General features: G+C 41.8%; 1 protein-coding gene across 25 annotated transcripts in view; it reads left to right on the plus strand.

The window, feature by feature from the left end:
- NRXN3 (neurexin 3) overlaps nucleotides 1–21,897 on the plus strand; it is a 942,294-nt gene that overhangs the window by 249,612 nt on the left and 670,785 nt on the right. For all 25 annotated transcript variants that reach the window (XM_074149382.1, XM_074149385.1, XM_074149386.1 and 22 more), the window contains 2 exons: nucleotides 4,180–4,618; nucleotides 9,772–10,155. In XM_074149382.1, the coding sequence (XP_074005483.1) occupies nucleotides 4,180–4,618; nucleotides 9,772–10,155 (823 nt within the window). The remainder of the gene's footprint in view (nucleotides 1–4,179; nucleotides 4,619–9,771; nucleotides 10,156–21,897) is intronic.

Below are 21,897 nucleotides of genomic sequence, written 5' to 3' on the forward strand. Positions count from 1 at the left end.
TCTCACTATGTCTTTTAGAGAAAACAAGATATTATTTTAATTTAAAGTTTGCCAGTAGCAGAGAACACACCGTAACCTGTAGTAAATTATTTCAATAGCAAATTACCCTTATGTAAAAATAAGTCATAATATTTTAAAATGTGAATTTCTCTAACTTCAATTTCTAGCCCCCGGATCCCATTATTCTTTTGTCACATGGATTGAAGAGCTCTCTATTGCCAAATTCCATTTTCTGCACAGGCACTCGTAGATGGTAATCAAATCACCCTTTAACCTCTACCTATTAAACAGACTAAATTTGAATGTTCTTCACTATGGGACATGCATTCCAGTCATTTAATTATATTCCCTTTTCTCATTCTTAAACCGTTGGTTTAACAATTGAACTGTGGATATCAGAAGCTGCCTTAGTGTCTCATTGCCCAAGCCAGATATGCTGTTGTCTCTCTATTCCTGCTCAGGATTCACCTTGGTTTTACACCCAGGGATTATTTTTATCCTTCTGTTTATAGTGCTGAGATGTACCTGATTATACATCAAGATCTTGATGTCCAAATGTGGCTGTTAATGATAGTCATGTCAGCTATGTGAACACTTGTACTTTTTCCTTAAACATAGGTGCCTTTTAAATTTCTTAAGCTAGGTTGTGGGTTTGAGTTTGTTTAAAGAAACTACTGTAGAACAAAAACCACTTGAATAATAGAGATTCAGATTGGGGTGGATCTGTTTCTTTGAAAAGATTGAATTCAAAACTCTTGTAACTATTCAACACCCTTTCTCCTCCCTTCCTCAGGTCTTGCTTTGTGCTTGCTTTCTTGGTCCTTTCTTTCAAACTTGCTCTCAGATCCTCCCTCCATTGTTAGTGACTTTCTGGGTTACAATTAACTGCATGTAATTTTCTCTAGATCCTTTGAAAGTCTTTTGTCTCAAGGATTCTCCAGCTGTGGTACTAGTATGACTAATGAAATACAAGACAGTGTGCAGCAAACCCCAAACAAACCCAGAGGCAGACCCTCTGTGTTTCCCCAGAAGAGATGGGAATTGTTGCCCAAGTGTCAAATATGTGAAAGGGGGAGATGTAACCTCTGCGTGGCTCAGGTGAGAGTCGGAAGCTGCTTACCTCTATGTGATCGTATTCCTTCTACTACCAATCTGCAGAGGTTGCTGAAAGCAGGTCCCTCAGTCATAGTTAGATACAGCCCAGGACCAGCCATCAGTCATGTGTAGGGTATTGTGCCACCTGGCTGCTCCCCTCGTATGGGGAAAGGCTGGGTCGAGGTACAGTTTAGAGGAGCATTGGTCTGAGCAACTGTTAGTAGTACCCTATAAGGGCAGTTCTATGTTAGGATCATTGAAGTCACAGTTCATTGAGGCCTTGCATTCTCTTGCCCACCAAAGCAACTCCGTACTGGGGTGAAACCAAAAGTGCAGTGTTGTGCCAAAGTTGTACTAGTCAAGGAGTCCCATATGTATGTGCTGGCAGAAGGACTCTGTCCACAGGAACTCATTTCCAATTACCCTCTTTTCCAGACTGTCCCTACAGTGGGATAAGAAGTAGACTGTGTACAACCTACTATGCACGTAGATTCATAAAGAACATGAGAAAGCCCTAGTGAGCCTGAAGAACAGTCAATCCATTTACTCAGTATTCTGCCTGCAACAGTGGCAGGTGAGGTGCTATTTAGGGAGAGCGTATGAACACGACTACTATCAGTGGTGCATTCCTCTTACATTCCCACAACATCCACTGCTATTGGATTAGGATTATTAGAAGGTCCATCCCTTGCTTTTCCCTTTAATATAATTTTGTAGACTTGCTGTCCGTTTATCTTTCTGGTTCTTTTTGAGCCTGCTGATGCTCCCTGCTTCCACAACCTTCTGTGGCAGCAAGTGCCAGAAGTTCACTACCCTCTGTGTAAATAAATACTTCTAAAAATCCATTTTAAACTGATACCCTACAGGTTCCAGCAAGTGCCTCTAGTTCTATTATTGCTGGATTTCGCAAGGAGAAGCTCTATATTAACCTTCTCTGTCTTCAATCATATTTTTCCCCAGTCCTCTCCAAATATAAGAGCCCCAGCCTTTTCAGGCTATCCTTGTAGAGCATCCTGCTTCACCTTCTTAATTGTTCTATTTATTTTCCTCTGTAACTTTAGCTCCTCTGTTTCCTTGAGATGCAGAGACAGGACTGCATGCAGTGCTCGGAACTAGTGTTTGTGGAAAGCACCGGACTTTCTGCGCACACAAAGTATTTGCAGAAGTCCTGGGCGGTCCAGGTAGCTGCATGTGCACGGAGTACATCTCGCGCTCCTTACGTGTGCCTTTCCCGGGTACAGAGGCAGCTGCAGCTCATCTCTGATGGCTGCCTGAGGGGCACCTCCTTGTCAGGCAAGAGGGGGAGGCTGTAGTGCACAGCCCTGCTGAGTCACTGGAAAGAGGCGTATGGTCTGTCTAGCAAGAGCGTTTGACATGGTTAATCCGTAGAATGAGACTACTACCGTCCCACAAATTGAAAATATATTTTATTCCTTGTTGCAGATATTAATAGACTTGATGTCTTTGAAGTCTGTGTGAGGGCAGAGCGCTTTATTGGGAATTGGAGCAAAACAAGCTATTGTGGGTCAATACTGTCCTCTGCTGGGAGGAACTACAGCTTTGTGCCATGACTCAAATGGGAATTAACAAGTGGCTTCTCATTTCACTCAGATGTAAGGTGTTTGCCTTTGATGCTGGGTGGATTGCACTAGGGAAATTCTCCTTCAATGCTTAGCGATAGCTGGAAACTCTTTGCTTGCTACAAATGAGTTGTGATTTAATTTATTTTTCATCCCGAGGTTACCTACTTTAGAAGCTTATCCCTCATTCTCTCCCTTGTTTGCCTTTTAATATTTACTGCACACTCATTTCTCTGAATTTCCTTTATTTGTAGAATTAACAATGCATATTTCCTTTCCCTTCTTTTTTCATAGCAAATTGCTGACAGCTCATCCTGCTAGCATTTTGCAAGCAGAAATCAAATGTGTGTATATGTATATGCTGTATGTAATAGACACAAAGTATTTTAAAATAATGACTCCTTTGAAGAAATCAGAGTCTTCAGTATTGTCGCAGAACATGAATTCAATCAAAATTGTGCTAGTTGCAGAAATGCTTTTGCTTGCTGTATGTGCCAGCTTTGGGTTTAGGAAGCATGGAAGGTGGTGGAGAGGAAGTACAGTTTACAAATATTTCAGTTTTGTGCCTTCTCCAGTCCCTGCCTCTGTGAGAACGGTTCAGGGCAGAGAGGAGTCCTCTTTGCAAGGAATTAATTCTGTACCTGGGAGAAAGAGAAGTGTAGGAGGTCTGGACTCCTGAGCAAGCCAGGCATGCTCAAGAGTGCTTGCCTCTTTGGGACTCTTGTCTTGGCAAATTTCCATCCATGTAGCAACAGAGTCCAGAGTTCTGGTCCTTAACCCAGATAGAGTAAGAGTCCAGGCACCGAATACGTACAGGCTTTTGTGTGTTAGCACAGAGAGCATAGGTTTCTTGAAGTGAGGGTAAGCTGTGAAGATATTTCCATAGCAAGCTTGTGCCTATAGTGATCTGAGATTTCTTGCTCAGAGAAATTTTAAGTCTTTGTTTATTTTTTTTCTTTTAGCTCTTTAGGAGCCACAGGCCAATCGCCAACAGTTCACAGCAACTCGCTTGAATTTTTTCGCACCTCTCTCCTAGTAGTTAAGTGGGTTTATGGGAATAATAGAGAAATGACAGTGGTGGTACAGAGTTCCCTGCTGTGGCTAGCAGAAATGGACATGGAGGTTACACTTTGTTATGTATTTTCTATGGGATTTATGCAAATATAACAGCATGATACCAGACACACACTGTATTTCATGTACAAAAGCTTTTACAGCAGAGTGGGCCCGTGGTAGAGTTAATTGTTCTCACTGTCCTTCAGCTAAATGTTCTCTTCTGCCTGATTTTCTGATCTACAGTCATTGCAAAGTACCCATTGCTGTCATTTCTATACACGTTCCTGGTTGTGGTCTCTCCCTCTGTCATCATGTCAGACTCTCGCATGGTCTCCTTTCTGCTCCCCACTGCCTTTTGGGAGAGGTTTATCTCCCATGGCTGAAAGTAATTGGGGTATTTGTACTGTATGCAGGATTGATGTATGGTATTTTTCCTTGTATCTGGCAGGTTGTTTATAAGAATAACGACATTCGTCTGGAGCTGTCTCGCTTGGCACGGATTGGTGATACGAAGATGAAGATCTACGGGGAAGTGAAATTCGTATGTGAGAATGTGGCTACACTGGATCCCATCAGCTTTGAGACACCTGAGGCCTATATTAGTCTGCCTAAATGGAATACCAAAAGGATGGGCTCCATCTCATTTGATTTCCGAACCACTGAACCCAATGGACTGATCCTTTTCACTCACGGCAAGCCTCAGGAGAGGAAAGATACCAGGAGCCAGAAAAATACAAAAGTAGACTTCTTTGCAGTTGAGCTTCTAGATGGGAACCTCTACTTGCTGCTGGACATGGGCTCTGGGACCATTAAAGTCAAGGCCACCCAGAAGAAAGCCAATGATGGAGAGTGGTATCATGTGGATATTCAACGAGATGGAAGATCAGGTAGAGTGATGACTTCTTAAGTAGATTCATCTTTCTGATCCAGACCTAGGGCTGTGTATTAATTCTGAGAACCTTGAAACCTGTTAGATATGAGTCAACTTAAAAAAACTTAGTGTTACTCCAGTGATGTTTATCCAGCAAAGCAAAGATACGAATGGCTAGGTTTTCATTAAATGTTTAGTGTGAACTTTGGATAGCACATCACAGAGACAGTCTATTAATATTTTATTCACAATCTTTAGATGTTCTGGACCTATCTTTGCAATTACATACACAATTATAGTGAAGACTTCTTTGTAGGCCACAGTAATCTTGAAGATCCTTCAGAACCATTATTATTTAGGTTTTGATTTGAGAAATTCTTACTGATCTACTTTGGGTTCCTGTTCAAAAAGAAACTTAGTAGAAACTAAGGGAAAACTTATTGCTGTGACTTAGTATTACCCTCTTGTCCTGGATCTTGTGTCTTTAAAGAGCAGGGATTTGGAATGTTGTCATAAGGAAAATAAAAGTAATGGGCACAACCAGTGACAAAATTATGACGACAAATCAGCATTTTCATCCTATCCTGTTTCCTGTAGCATCTTGTAGTTTTCAGTTAGGTTTCCTTACTCTCTCAGATGCCAAATTCTAGTCTTAATATCTGAGTCAGATTCTTTTTTTCTTTGCAGCTTCTTATTTGTAAAAATGTGGTTTAGTTTATTTCTAATAATACACCTACCATGCAATTACCAAGAGATGGGGTTTTTTGTTTGTTTGTTTCTAGTGCTGGATATCAAGCTAACGTACTCATGTTGCACTCTGAAATTGTCTAAGGAAAACAAAATGATCAAATACTGTAACCATCTTGAGAATTTGCGAACAATTGTACTTGGATTCTTCCTGAACTGTTGGGATCTCAAAGCCTGGCTGTATATCCCTTCAAAGGGAATTTTGCTTACATTTGCAAGTGGGTTTGGGATTTGTCTGGTGATCTCCAGATGATATCTTTAGGTCCCTAATTTTACGTTTCCAGTTGCTGAATGCCATCGGTAGAGAGAACACAGTGCTAGAATTTGCTCCCCTTGGGTTTTCAAAAGAGCTGAGTTTTAGATACCATGCAAAGCGTAGCTGTTTGAACAGGTCTTTGCCTGAAGCTAGTTTTTACTTTGATGATGTAAGGAGTTTCTTTGTATTTGGCGTGATGCGGTGCTCTACTAGGACTTAATATCTGTGGTTATATATTGCTATCTCCTAAAGACATCGATAGGAACATTTTATAAAGGAAGCCATAAATAAATAAATGGAGCTTTGATTTCTTTAGAGCTGCTAAAATTTAATTAACTTCCAAGGATTGCATTCAGTACTGCCTTTAGTTTTGCTTGCTCACTTGGGGACTGTCTGGTCCTGAAGAGGCAGCTGCAGAAGGAGAAGAAACAGAAATGACACTAATCTCTCTGCTAAGCTTGTAAAAACCTAGGAAGGGGGACACGTTCATTTGGACTAGGAGGGTGTGACAGACGGCATTGCTACTTGGGGATGGAAACTGTAGGACTGACTTGTTTGTCACTTGGCAGGGAGGTTTGTGATGTTTGGTTGTCACTGATTGGAATTTGAATTTTGAATTGAAAGCACTTTGCTCAACAACAATGAACAGATTTGTACATTCTTGTCTTCTCTCTTTTTTTTTTTTTTTATTGCATTTTCTGCTGACGATGAGTACTGGGTTAATGGTCCTAGTGACTGATGTCTTGGCTCCCCAGAAAACCAGGATACTGGCATTTATTTCTTCACACCATACCTTTATCAATCAACCACTCTTATCCAGTGGTGCTTTTGATAGGTGTGAGAAGTAAGTTCAGGATCTCTTCTTGTTTAGTCCTTAGCTTTTCTCCCACATGCAGACCAGAGAACAGTTACACCTTGGAGATTTTTTTTATTTTTCATTTTTTTAAATGTGGATGCCTGTGTTCTAGAAACTGAACTGAAATAATGAACTTACTTAATGTAGGCTACAAAACAGCCGTTGGGGTTTAATGAACCAGTGATCTAGAGGTTACTCAGTACTAAAGCAGCCAGGCTTTTATTAGGTGTCATCTCTCCCATTCTTCTTCCCATTTCTCTAACAGTCCAAAACTTCATGCTCTGCTGAGCTTAGTAAAATAGCCTAAAAATTCAAATGTTCACTACTGCAATATACTAAGGCAGGAGCGCAAATGCTGGGGAAGCATGGCAGTCGTGCTGGAATAACCTGTGGAACCTCTAGTCCCCTTAGGCTTTGTGCATGCTTTGGTCTGCGTTGGCTGCCAGAGCAACAAAAGCTGTTTTTTCTTTCTACTCTGAGAGGAGCTGACAGCATGGACGTGGACACCTAGTGTCCTGTAACCTTCCTATCCTTGGGAAAGCTCCTACAAAGTGTCCACAAAACGTGCCACAGTTTCTGTGACATGCTCTGGGCAATCCTGCTTCAGCAGGGGAGTTGGACTAGATGATCTTTATGGTCCCTTCCAACTCTAAAAATTCAGTGAAATTCTAGCTCGTTTCCCAGCTGAGCAGGTTACTGAGCAATACTGAGCAAAGACTGAGCTGGTTACACAAAGCAATGTTTTCAGAGCTGGTCATCGACTGCAAAACACACATGTTCTCCCACCCACTCAGACATTAAAAATCTTACTGGAAGGTTTGGTCAACGGTTGCATCAGTGCACTGCTTTGCGTACCGGCTCTGCCCTCGGTAACTGGGGTCTTCTGTTCTGTTTGTTCTTTAGCCTGCACAAAGTGCCTAAGGGACTGGAAAGGAGATGATTAGATGCTTCTGCTTTCTCAAGATGGGATTTGATCTACCTAAACAGAGTTGTAAACATGGGATTTGGAGAAAAAAGAGAGAAAAAAGGAAGAAAAAAAAATAAAAAATGTTAGCTCATGTTAACTCTTAGGGTTCACTCTTAGGCCAATTCAGAATTTCTACATTTCAGCAGCTTGGTCTCAAAAGTGCTGTGCATCCAAGCTTGTACCTTCTCCTTGCAGGAACAGGAGCAGGGTACAAAACACAGGTAGAAAGTTTAGGCTGCTGTCTAGCCTGTTTCCTTTCATCATCTCATGCTCTTTCTCCAGGTTTTACACTTTTCCTTGGTATATCTAGTATTTCTTCTCTTTTGGGGAGTTTCTTTACCTTTTCAGGTGGTGTTTGTTTTCTCCATAGTAGCAGCTGTCTGGAGCTCAGCCCTCCTGTATTTTGGTTTGTTCTAGTCTTTGGAGTAACGTGTGCTCCGCATACTGCTTTTGAGGAGTAACAGCAGAGCTGCTGGAAGGGGGGCTGTGATCCTGTGGCTCTGTAACACCCTGCCTTTATGACTGTAGGTGTATTGTCAAATCTTCTCTTTCCTTACTTTGTAAAAGGGAAAATGTCTGTGGTGCTGCAGCTTGTCTTTACAAAATGATTCATCAAATAACCTTGGTTCTCTTTGAGCCTTTAATTTGTAACGCCTCTGTTGCTTCTGGCACTCTGCTGCCTCTGACATTATTCCTAAATTATTACTGAACATCACACACATGAAACACCTTGTATCTCTGTCATACATGCTGTTCTTTAAGAAGACACCTATTACAGCTGAAGAAAAAGCATGTGTACACGACTGCACTTTCTCACAGAGACACAAAATAAAGCTAACTCTATTAACTAAACTCTCCCGCCTTGTTGTAGGGGAGTATGATAAAAAAGCAATGGTGTGGAATTAATCTTAAAGCTTGGATAGTTGTCTCTGAGGACAGACTATCTTAATGACAAGGCAATTGGATGCAATGATTTATAGCTCGGGAGAGTGAATTTCTGATTTTTAGCCAAGTGTCTGGTGGGCAGATGTCCCTAATAACGAAAGCTCTGAAGAGTATGCTGCTCTGGGATGTGAGACACCTGCATTATGTTCCCTTTTTCTCTTTGGATGCACTGTCTGACCTTAAACAAGTCACTGCACTTCTCTGCACCTATTTCATGCGTTCTGATTATATTTCTGTATTATATGTTCAGATTATTTAATGTGCTGGGACAATTTCTTGAAATATACAGGAATCGCCTCAGTGCAATATGCCCACATCTTGCTTGGAGCATATGGAAGCTACTACAGATTTAATAATAACTGTTCTTCAGAGGTAACCTTTATCTTTCTCTACTTCAGTTTTCCTGTTTGTAAAAAGGAAGTTAGAATACTTAACTTACATTATTCTATGGTTTTACAAAGTATTTTGGAACAAACTTCTGGACATTTGTAGTCCAAACTCTGCCAAAATCTAGGCTTTCTTCAGCGTCACGTCCAGATGTGTTTGAATGCCCTCAGGATAGTGATTCCACAACATCTCTGAGCTTTATGTTCCCATGTTTGACCACCCTCATGGTGAAAAATGTTCCTTTCTATGGAGCTGGAGTTTCCTTTGCTGCAACCTGTGCAAATGCACACTAATGACTCACGTTCAAATTGTTGTCCACCATATCCCCAGGTCCTTTTCTGCAGAGTTGCTCCTTAGCCAGCTGAGCTCCTTAGTTCAGCTCTGGCCTGAACTTACGTATGAGGTTATTCTGTCCCATGTGTAGGACTTCGTATTTATTGTTGTTGATTTACAGCAAACATTTCTATTAGTCCTTTGCTCCACCTTGTAAAGGTTTCTCTGAACGGTAGCCCTGTGCTTCCTCCAGTGCACATCCCCAATTTGATGTTATCTACAAACTTGATGAGGGTCTATTATTTCCATCATCCAGGTCCAGCTTTGGAGGTACTGATGAAGTGTTTTCTGGAAGAGCTATGTAATGTGAATTAATACACTTTTACTTATCTTTTTTCTCTCTAGACCTGATACCATCAAACTCCTATATATTCTCAGTAAGTCTGTGCTTTGCTGGATGAATACCATTGAATAATGCTCAGATTTTACATGTTATTATTTAGCCATTGCATTGTTATGCTTCTGTCCCTATAATGGAAGTTGGGATACACACACACGATGATCAGTCACTGCATGAAAGTTCTTCTGGCCTGTGGTTCAAGAGAAGAGGGAGCTGTGTAGAAGACACTGTCTTCACCGTCCTGCGCTGAACCTCACTCAGTTATTGGGAAAAAAATGAACTAGTCTGAGGCTGTTTGTTAGTCAAAGTGTTGATGTCTCCTTATCCTTTTCCTTTAGGTACTATATCAGTGAACAGCAGGCGCACCCCATTCACCGCTAGCGGGGAGAGTGAGATTCTAGATCTGGAAGGCGACATGTACCTTGGTGGGCTGCCAGAGAACCGGGCAGGTCTCATCCTTCCCACAGAGCTCTGGACAGCAATGCTGAACTATGGCTACGTCGGCTGTATCCGAGACTTGTTCATCGATGGACGAAGCAAGAACATCCGGCAGCTGGCAGAGGCGCAGAACGCTGCCGGGGTCAAGTCCTCCTGCTCCCGCCTCAGCACCAAGCAGTGCGACAGTTACCCCTGTAAGAACAACGCAGTCTGCAAGGATGGCTGGAACCGCTTCATTTGTGACTGCACTGGCACCGGCTATTGGGGTAGAACATGCGAGCGAGGTAAGCTGAGTTTTCCGACCTCAGTTACACAGAGCTTGAAGGTATGCAGGAGAACTAGAACAAAATCCAGTTTCCATGAGGCTTTCCCCTGCCCTTGTTGGTCTTCCCAGTGCCAAGTTCCAGTCCCCACACTAAGAAAGATTTCTTCTCTGAAGGTTGCCTTCCAGTCTATTCCACCTTCATTTCATGAGCTTACCTTCTTCATCTGCCACGTCATTCCCTAAGCCTTCTGAAGACCTTGTCTTCAGTTTCCAGAATTTCTTTGACTGAATATGATTTGTCTCCTAAGGCAGAAAATGCTGCTGTGAGAGCATGCATTTGTGGGAAGTCTCAGGCAAATTACTTGAAACAGTACCAAGTGTGAACTTCAGTTATGGGGATTTTTCTTGCATAGGACAGATGATGTATCCCAGTTCTGTCTAGTCTTCCTCTTGTTTGCATGGTAGGATTTCCTTGATGGCTGTTAATGGGTAAAGCCAGCTGATGAAATACTGTTAACAGCAACATGTCTCCAAGTTCGCCTCTGATAAGGCAAATCTGTAGGAGATGTTTGGAGATTCTCTGCATCTTATCCGTACTCATTCTCACTGGTGATTTAAAGACATACGATTGGAGATAGGAGACACAAGTAATGCTGGTACAGGCAAGCAAAATGCCTGTGTTTTAGGCCACATGGAAAGGAATTTACTAATTAGGGTATCTGAGCTATATACCTCTCAAATACTAGGAGGTTCCATTAATTTTTGTTGTCCTTATGGTGCTGGTGCCACCCTCAGAATTAAGTAAGTGAGTGGTTTTAAAAAAAAACAATGGAGCTAAGATCGCTTAGAAAAGAAAATACTCCCTAACGGGTGTTTTCTTATATTGAAACTAATCTTTCAGTTAATATTTGGCCATTAGTACTGCATTCTGGCTGAACTCCACTCATAGTATACCCAAGAATTACCTGTAAACTGTTAGCAGAGTCTTGGGGCTTTCAGCCCCTTCTTTCTATTACATTACTTGGCACCATGGCCTAATGGTTATAGCACGTGTCTTAGAATTGGACATTCAGATATTTTTGAGCTTCTGCCATGAATATTTGAGAAGTTTCTTTCCTACTCAGTGTCCTCCCCATGTATTTTTTAATATTGATCCATAGTACTGTGCCACTTATGAGAAAGAACGTGAAAGTTCAGTACAGTGCGTAAACTGTTAGGCAGAATTGAGATTTGTAATTCATTACAAACTCATTACCCCAGAGGATTTTCTTCTTTGCAGGAAATTTTTGTTAATGACCAAACTTCTTCCTATAGACTGGATGGGGTTTTTAGGTTTTACAGCACAAGATCTATGATCATTCATAAAGCTTCTCACAACCAGCGATTTGTAGCATGCTGCCCTAAGCAGCCATAGTAGTTAATTGCCAGTGGTCCTTAAAACAGCTGAAGCATCAACAGTGCCATCCGTGCTGTGAGGGTATGGGTGAAAATGTAAGATTCACGGACATTGGCTATGCCAATGTCAGCTCAGCAGTTCTCTCTTATGGACTGTGTTGGATTAGAAGATTCTGAAAAACATCAGAGGTTTTCTCAAGCACAGTCTTGGGAATTGTTTTGGCCAACTATTGTGTGATTAGGTTTTAGACACACATAATTAAAAGGTGCTACCATAAATGCATTGTTCCCCCACAAAATTGCAGGTATGCTTGCCCTTGGTCTTTATTTAGTATTTGGAGTGACCAACTCTGTGATTCAGGACTTTCTGGACTCAGTCTCACGTCCATCTCCTGACATAACATAAAGAACAGGATTCATCTCATGTGCTTCTAGATATCTATGGTGTTGGCTTTTACTCCTTTTATTATCAGTGAAATCAGTAAGTTAAGAGCCTGTAAGCATTTTGATTTAGGAGAAGTGAATCTCAAGTCTGTCCTGAGACCCATAACTTGGTCATGCTCTGGCCAGCACCAGTATGAATAAGAGAGATATATGTATGAATGCATGTCTACCAGTGTGGGAACTTGAGGTCCTAATAAATATGTGTTAGAATGAGACCGTATTTAAGGTTATCAAAACAATGTTGTTGTAGTTCAGGACAACATAAAAGATGTATGCAGAGGTCCTAATCCTGAGAAACTAATTTTGTCCATAACTAGAAATCACAAACTCCCTACTGGTTTAGGCCCAGTGTCAGGCAAAACGTAGCTTTCATGCCTGAGGTTCCTTGGCAACAAGAGAAGCAGCTCACAGGGGATAAATATTTGTAGACTGGACATGTGAAAAAAGTTGTGCAGGCTGAAGTGTATTTGACTCCACAGCATTTATTGTGGTGTTACACAGCAGCCTCATACTGCTCTGATACAACTACTTGATATCAGGCAGCTGCATTAGTGCACAGTGATTTTGCCTCCACTAACAAAATTATTGCAGGCTACCGATGATATTTTTCCTTCTCGTGGTCTGACACCCAAGGATTATTGCAATTCCTGACTTCAACTGGCCTGTGATCCAAATACTGTTGGAAGGGGAAAAGTTGAGATGGAGACTGGGAAGGGAATCAAAGTGATGGATGCTGCCATGCCACAGTGGCACTTCTGCATAGTGACTAAAGAGCTGCCACAGGGCCAGGGGGAGCCAGGCTGGTGCGTAAGGGGAGGAATGAAGAAAGGAGCAAGCTAGCTCTTCTGATAAGACTGCTATTGACCCACTTTCCCAGTCTGCTATCTGTTATCCGAGAAGGGCTGTCTCACTCACTTTACTTAGTCCTTAGACTTCTGTCCTGTTAAAGGAGAGGAGTGTAATTCTTGGAAGGGTTTTGCAGCCCAAGAGGTAGGGTAAAGGGTTAAGGGGCACGGGAGCCTAGAATAAAGAATCTTCTGTGCCTGTTGGCTACCAGGAAGATCACTCTTTATCACAAAGCAAAGCACATACTTAACATTTATTTAAGGTACTAAAAATACAAGACATACGTGCAACTCCAGGGAGAGAAGCAGATGATTCATTTGTTGCTGATGGTGAAGTCTATTTCCCATTTCCAGGTACAGCATTTATACATTTATAATGTTGTGTTTCTCATACGTTTTATACTTTGCCATATAAAGGACTGTTATATGTCTAAAAGGGACTCAAAACGGAAACAGATTGTGTCATAGTTAGAAAAGAGGCTTGGATTCTTTTTATTTATGGTGAAACAATACAAATATATGGTATTCAGTATGTCACCTCTATCTAAAGCCTGTGGGAGTTTGTCCTGTCAGTGAAGTGACACCTCTGTGTATTCAGGAAGTTACACTGGATGTGACATAGCCTTTGGTTGCAGTGATCTGCTCAGGCAGTACTTGTGTGCAGATGGAGACACCTTGCTGTGGCTGCAGTTTGATAGGGCACAGAATGGACAACTGCTGCCAAGGCCTCAAATTCTTTCGTACAATTCCAGTATCTAATTGATCATTCTATATTGGCAGTGACGTAAGCAGACAAAGGTGTTTTCAGTCTTAAAGTGTCTTAGCTTCTAAGGGTAATGTAGCTCCTCCTTGGGGTAATGGAACTTGCATAGAAGAGATGGGGTGAGATATGGCAAAGACCAGTTCACATCTGATGTGCCTTCCATCCAAGGTGGGTAAGGTCAGGGAGTCAAATGTGCTGTTAGGACTCCCCTGGTTCTTTCAGTAACTTTATTTTTTTCCTGTACTAACTAGGAAAGAGTATTCTTGGGAGATGAATCATGAAGGCTTCTATCGGGTGTACTTACATTCAAGTCCTTGCCGTAGAAACTAGAATAAAAGGACGTCAGTGTTTGATCCTCAGAAAGGCTGAGACAAAGTACTTCACCAAGACTCTCCTCAGTCTTCATACATTTCACTAGATCTGCTTATGAGATTGTGTTTCTCTCCATCTCTGTAGCCAGTGGGAGGTGACACAGAAGGGTGAGGAGATGAAAGTGCAATTGGATTCATGTGCCAGAGGTGCTCAATGCCAGGCTGTGGGGCCAAGCAAAGGCATCAGCAAATGCTGGCAATTAGCTAGATGTGGTCTCCATTTCACACTTTTCACCAGAGTCTGTGCAGACCAAGTAACACAACCGTTATTTATTTATTTTCTTAAATCCTTGAGCTTCCCATTCTCTATCATCTTTCCATAATGGTTCTCTACTACCCAGTCTAACTCACTGTAACAGCGTTGGAAATCATATGTGAGAAGAGCCTCTTCAAGCCACTGTTAAAACTAAGGAGCTGCTATAAGCACATCAGCACTTGGATGAGTTTCTGAAATTTCAGAGATTCCACAGTAGCTGTTGGAAGGGACTGGTGGTGTGGCTGTCCACCAGCCTAGGAAATAAGATTCTGCTGGCTTTGCAAGTGGCATGAACTCAATTAAAGTAGTATTGTGACCTCCTTCTGACCGCCTTGGATAAGTACTCTAAGATTGAAAATGTAGAAGCCTGGCAATGAGAACCTGTGCAGTCCGTGGAGGGAGGTAGTTGCTTCTCAGGGGAAATTCAAAGCAATAACATGATCTGCTTTCCTCCTTTTGTTGATTTGCCTGTCTCTTTTTATTGATTACGTGGAGATTCTAGTCTGATAATTCAGTATTGCTGCACTCCAGAAGGTAACTGTCTGTGCCGTGGAGGAATTGATAGTGCCAAACTTCAAGACCATTAGGGTGACAAATAAGAGGATGTCTTGTTTGGGGTGGGGGCATAAAGCAAATAAAATAGAAAAGAAGCTAACAGACAGGACACGATCCCTCCTGCAAGTGATTCTCTGAGCACCTTATAATCTAGTAACGATCTTGCCTCCCCCTGCTCCCTGAACTCTCCTGCACTCCTGGTATATCTGATTAGAGTATGAATGGTGGAGAGCAAGATTTAATCACGCCGGAAAGAATCCTAAACTGAAAGACAGTTTTTGGGTGTCTCTGAAATGAATGGCAGGCACAGTGAAGTGGATTTGTGATGGAAGTTATGATTGCAAGTACATATTGAGGCTTTGTACTGAGTTTGCTAGGTCTTGGGTTGTGGTGTGTTGGACATTAGGGAAAAATACCTTGGAGCTTGTATTCTTGGTAGTATTTAGTCATTCTTGCATCCTGGAGTTTTAGAAAGGAGTATCAGAGAACAATGTTGACAGTGCAGTCTCTCTGTTCTAAAGTCTCTTGTTCCAACAGATCTGCTGTTTTGCTACTTAGTTTGAAATAAAGGACATAAAATATCTGAAAGTCCATGGCAATGCTTCCCAAATGCTTTCAAGTCATCAGATGTGGGCAGGCTTTGGGAGAATTGACAAAAAGGATCCTACAACGCAAGGGGTAACACGCTTCCTCCTGTTGCATGTGAACGACCTTTTCATACTGGACCCAGTAGAAATCAGGGCCTTCTTGTCAGGAAGAAGGTCTGGAGGGCTGCTACAGACAAGCAGGAGGGTGGGAAGGATGGGTTGGTGCAGCTACTGTGGAGGTTCTTTAGTGCTTTTTAAGTACTAATGTCTTCCTTTGGCTTCTAATTTGTTAGTATTTGAGATCAGTTGCAGCATCAGGTCACTGCAGCCCCCCTGTTAATTGCACTTAAGGTGTTAGAGGTAGGAGTTGGGATCTGGCTCATGGAGGATGATGTACTTTGCTGTGATAACCAAGTACCTCCTCACAACCCATGAACTTTTCTGAAAAGGACCCCAAAGCCCTGGCTTTAAACAAGCTGGAGGAAGAAAATGTGTGTTGTATTCACATTAGCTGTTTGCTGCTGCAGTGAAAATGCCATGGGCTCAAAAAGGTGCATGAGGTCTGTTCTGCAGATCCCAAAAGCTCTCTGCGTACTTTCCTTCTACTGAAACACTGAGAGGGACTGCAGAAAAGGCAAAAGCCCAGGAAGGGCACAAAGCAAAATACAACTGAAAATCAGATCTTTTTAGGCCAATGAAAATCAAATGTTGTTGATCACTCACTTTTTAATGTTTTCTCCTACTTAATTATTGCCTTGATTGGAGTTGTTGGGATGTGTTTTTTTTCTTAAGAGGTATAAACTGATAAGATTAGAAAAGGCAGGTTGGTACGAGACTGATGACCATTTAAGACTGAAATCTAAGACACTGAGGTTTAAATTTTAAACCGGTGAAGTTAATTGCTCAGAACTGGACATAGCCTGAGTCCTTTCTGGGTAACAAAAAAATAAAGTCTTGTTCCAGCCCTTACCTTTTACTGAGCTGTACCCAGTTTCATTGCAGCAAGGCAGAGATATCCCACTCCAGTTCTCCTCCCAACGGCTGGAACTAGTGTCCCTTCCTGATTGGGTTTGCTCACAGATGGTCGATTAACACCCTGAGCAAACCAGGCTTTTTCTGTGCTTTGTGGCATACTGTTTGTGAACAGCAATGTACCTGCTGTTGGCGATGCTGATGTTGAGCATAGGGCTACACGTTTTATTATCTGCCAAGTACCTTTATAGCAGTGTTTGCTAAGAACAGTTTAATGACAACACACATCTGCCCATTATGTATGCAATAAACAGAGATGTTGTAAAATTACTGGTAATAAGAAATGCTACAAAATCATTTACTACATGGTTTAAATGCCGCATGCTTTGCTGTCTCAAGCACAGGTAGCAGCATAGATTTCTTTTTTATTTTAGTGAAGATGTTTGATGGTGATTACATATTTGAAGGTCTGTTTAAAATGCCTTAAATGTGTTGATGCTTTTTGGACTGTCCAGACCTGAGTCTGCAGTGTAATGCTAGATAACTGCTGAGAATACATTTTTTTCTATAGGACTGACGGTTCTCAGGGATTCTGGACACATTAGGAGAAGAGTCTTTGCTACAGTGTTTTAACGCTTTTAATCCCTGCTGGATCTTGAATATTCAAAGATATTAGGAAAGTCAAAACTTCAGAATATTTTTTTATGATTTCATGAGATAAAGTGAAAGGCGTTAGGAATCAGGTCTGTTCTAGAGCTTATCTGTTCATTGACTTACTAATACCAGATAGATCCCTATTGTACAATTTCCCCAAATGTCTCCAAACAGCAGAATAAAAGATTCCATCTGAATTTAGAAAAAGTGTTCATGCAATCTTTTCACACCCATTTTAATGTGTTCCTCACAAATATTATAGTAAAGCCTGAGGCATGTTAGCTTTTGCTAAGGGCATTTGTGCGAGAAGTTTGTTTGCTCACTTGCCATCAATCCATTTGTAACACCTGTGGCTGTTCCCGCTGTGGCTGGCCCAAGCAGCTCCTGCTGTGGTATAAGCTGTACACAGTTCTTCTGCTCAAGAAACGCAGGCCTGGGCTTCCTGTGCTTAGCTCCTTTGTGTTTCTCCCTAATGACTGGGTGTCAAAGCAGAAGGCTACTGCTGGTTGTGTAAGTGCTGGATTATTCTACTGTATTAGGCTTTTATGTATCCTCCATCTCTGCATCCTTTCCTTGCCTTCCATGGGGTAACTTCTGTTCTAACATCCAGACAGTTCCCAAGATGCTCATAAGGTGTTGCGCTGGCTCCAGTAAGGGCAATATAGCCAAGGTGAGGCTTGTAAGGGAAGAGAAACAATATGAAGGAACAACTTCAGGGTCTCTCACTTCTATGGATTTGTACTGTGGTCCTTTCCACTCATCATTACTTTATTGTCCATAGATGTATATATTCAGTCAAAGGCCACTCTGAATATTTGTTGTTTCCAGAACAAGCGGTGGCATTTGTTGCCTTGTAATGCCTTTGTGACATCCTCAGTGCGGAAGAGTGTGCAGTTAATTCTGCAGTCAGGGTGATTACATCTTTTTGGGAAAAGATCATTTCATGGTCTTTAGGCTGTTGAACTTTAACTTTGAAGAGTCTCATTGATGTGACAATCTCCAACAACATCTGCTGAGCAGCTGGAAATTCTGAGACTGTATAAAAATCAACTGATTGTCTCTCCTATATTTTATAATGACATGGGTATGATTTTTTTATCTGTGTGTTCTTTCCTGTTTCTTCATCCTGTCTCCATCATCACATGCTCTTGATATTTAAGACCACTCCTGCCTTCCATGCTGCATGTGAATTTGTTAGTACTCCAGGTGCTCTTAATTTCATCTGAATATGGTAATTGATGGCACAGAAGAAGATAATTTCTGCTGTTTTTCTCTAAACTTCTATGTTTCTGGCTGTTTATTGCTGAGTGTAGCTTTCACAAGGTCCTCTCAGTTCAAGAAATATGATTTTCCAAAACTGTATTAGATTTTGTGCTACTGTCAGCTCCTGTAAAGAGCACTTGAGCAACAAAAAAAGATGTTGATGGGTAGATGAGTAAGAACATTTGGTTAGTGCTTTTTAGCATCTTGTACTTTTTTTTAGTATAGGCCTCTTCGACAGGACTAATATTGTAGTAGTGTATTTGTTTATCTGCTGCTTTATAAATGGCAGCTCAGAACAATGGCTTCCCCTTAATGCAAGCCACAAAAGACACCCTATCTAGAAGTCAAGGCACAATGCTGCTCAGATGACTCTCAAATTAAAGGGCAGCTTGTCGTAGCAGGTCAGTCTTGCCTGAATCACACTGTATGAGGGGAAGGTAGAATTTACTAAAACTTGGATCGTCTGAAGTGGTAAGTCACCATGAAGAAAGAAAATACTTTTTCAGAAAGTTTTTCATCCCATCTTTCTCAGGTAACTCCCACGAAGACATATGATGGCATGTCACAGGTATGATCCAAAATGGGCTTGTGTATTTTGAGTATGCACCATGACTGTTGTGATCTGTCAGGTGTCTAGAAATGAACTGATGACACTGGGTAGAAGACTCACTTCAGACTGCAAGGTATCTTTGAGTCTCTTATTGCTCAGTGGATGATCTCAGTCCCTGTGTCTTCATAGCCCTGTTCCTTTGCATACCCTCGAATCAGACTAGTTTGGGTTTCTGCTGAGACTGCCAATTGTCCCTACAATTAACGGGAATATCTTGATGGAAGTGGCCAGGATGAAGTAGATTCATTTGTCATGAAAAATTATTTCCAATATTTAAAATTGCTATATAGACCTTGGAGATGTTATCTGTGAAATTAGCTTTCTCTATCTCTCCGCTTTGCCCAGTTGAAGCCATCAAGCTGAAAGGCAGGCACTGGCACAGTGCATTTTCTGTCTCATTTCTTCTTTTCTATTCATTTCAGAGGGAGAGGAAAGACTTGGCATTCATGATGCTCCCTTAATTGACTCTCTGTCCATGTGGAGATAGACAGTCAGCCTTTGGACACTTTGATTGATTGGATGAGGCTATTATGTGATATGAAAAGGATATGCAGAAGCACAGCCATCACCACAAGCATGGAGAGGTCCTACTTGGTGATGTATATTGGCTCACCCAGATCTGCTTGGTTTGTCTGCCTTCTCTCATAGGCATTTAATCCATAGAATAGCTCACCTGGTGGTCCTGGTGAATCTGCCACCACTAGGTACCAGACTCCAAGCTATGGCTCTCCAGGGGGAAACCATTCTCACTCACTCTGCTAAAGGTTCTGAAAACATGTAAAGGAAAGATAATTTTCATCATCTTTATTTGCTTCCTTATCAGCATCCTCATTTTTTTTCTGGGTAATCAAGAACAAGGAGGTTAAAATTGGGAGGTAAGGTGCAGAAGAGGGAAACTGTATCCTGATAAATCAAATTTTAATACGAGTTTCAGAGTGACTTCCCGCTTTGTGATGATTATAGGTGGTGAGTAGGTGGACAGGTAAAATGCAAAACTCGGGAGATATCCATCACATTAATGCAAAAGTTATCACACTGAACAGGCACAGCAGCAGGCAGGATATATAAGAAAAACAGCCTCAAAATAAATGCTGTTGGTCTCATGATGCTTCCATTTTTTATGGCCTGCAACTGTTGACTTCTGAAGTTCTGCCTGTTAAGGCAACGTCCTCTTCTGTTCAGCCTGGGCCCTTTGGGTAGGGGTTTCCTACCATCCTAGTCTTGTGAGCAACTTAGCATTTTTCCATTTCTGAACAAGGAAGAATTGTTATCCTTCGTGTTGCAGGACTCCTAAAGGGAGCAGAAAAACAGGGCAGGTTGGAGGGGATTACTGTTGGAAGTTGTATCAAAGCACTAGAGTTCAGGATTCAAACGGTCTCGTGTGGAATCAGACTTTTAAGTCTAACTACCGCAATACCCACAGGCCCCATTTCAAACTGCTGAGAAAAGAAAAATACAGTATTTTAAATAGTGAATTTTTATCCACTACCTTTCATTAAATCAGTAAAAATGGAAAATGACAATTCAGCCCTCAGCTGGAAAGCATGTTAGATTGACAGCTGTGGGAGTCCTCGGCTTGTGCTCAGAATGAGAAATATATACAGAGTGGGTATCCTTTATATACCTTATTCGTCTCTTGGAGGAGTATTTGCATTAGAGATTAGAAGGTAGGTCAGTCTTCCTGCCCTGCCTGGTCTTTGGTAGAGCTGCAAAGTAAACTGGTGAAAGGAGGAACTCTTCTTCTGTAGCTCTGAGTTCCTCTCTGTTGCTTGTGTGACTGCTGAAGACAGAAGGAGCCGTGAGGCAGCTTAGGGCACCCAGCCCAGGGAGCACAGCAAGAGGTTCTGAGCTGAGCAGAGCAGAGCAAAATGTGCTGCATGGATCATCTGCCATGGTAGGACAAGATTTACCCCAAACAAGTGATTGGCAAAAGGCATGGGCTTGCTTTATAGTGAGAAGGAAGTAAGAACACAGAAACCATCTCAAATATTTTATAGTTCTGTTATTGGTTGTTGTTTTTTTCTCCAAATCTCTCTGTTGTGAATGTTTGTGGTTGAAGAGAAACACGAGGTCAAAGGAAAGAACCTTGACATATTAAGAAACTTCAAAAGATCTAGAGTCCTCACACTAGAGTACAGAATCTATTTCCGAGACGTGGAAGCCTAACATTTCAGTGCCTAGTCATGGAAATATCCAGGTTTTCACCATTTTGTTACCATCTCCCCAGTGAAGTTCTCTTCTGTTGTAGTCTGGCTTTTTGATGTAAACCCCAAAAGTCACTGCTACTTCGTTTCCAGTGATCAGCTCTCATGTCCAATTTGTGCAAATCTTTATTCTGCATTCGCATTTGATTGTTCTGTCCTCTTGAAGGACCTACCAGCGCTGAATTTTAGCCTTTCCCTCCCTGTCAAGTGTTACTGGAGGATGATTTAGCACTACAGCCAAGGTGCTCGCCTCAAAGCTGTGGTTTTAATAATTCCAGCTTTTGTTCTTATTGAACATAGGGTTGGGCAGCCGAGGATGTGGATAAAGTAAGGCACAAGTAATAATAGCTGGCAGTTCACTTTTTACCAGTCCCAGTCTGATGTTGGGAGCACCACTGTGGTGTGAAGGAGCTGACGTTAGCCACCTTGGGGAAGGGAGTGGAGACTCTCCAGAGTTCTGCCAAATGGAGATTTGCTCTCTCTCACCCTCTTTTTTTTTTTTTTCTGAGGCAACATCACAGTTCTGCATCTTGTTCAAATGTTTGTATGCCATTCCCCCAAGCCTGCCAGGTTCCTTCTGCCACCTCACCTCCCAGTCTGATCAAATTTCACTTTTCTGTCTGGTGCAGAAGAGCAAGGAATGTCCTGGAAGATTTCTTGGGATGTGGGAAAAGGGGGCAAGGGGAGGAACGAATAGACCTTTGTCAAACGAAAGGCTGGTATCTTTTTCTGGTGTCATTTTACAGCCTGCAACCTTTTTAGGTAAAGCAATTAGGCAAACCAGAAAGGATTAAAGAGAAACAGAAACACAGAATTTATCATGCTATTTTTTATGATTTATC

The sequence above is a fragment of the Numenius arquata genome, chromosome 6 (genome assembly GCF_964106895.1).
Source record: "Numenius arquata chromosome 6, bNumArq3.hap1.1, whole genome shotgun sequence".
NCBI classification, from domain to species: domain Eukaryota; kingdom Metazoa; phylum Chordata; class Aves; order Charadriiformes; family Scolopacidae; genus Numenius; species Numenius arquata.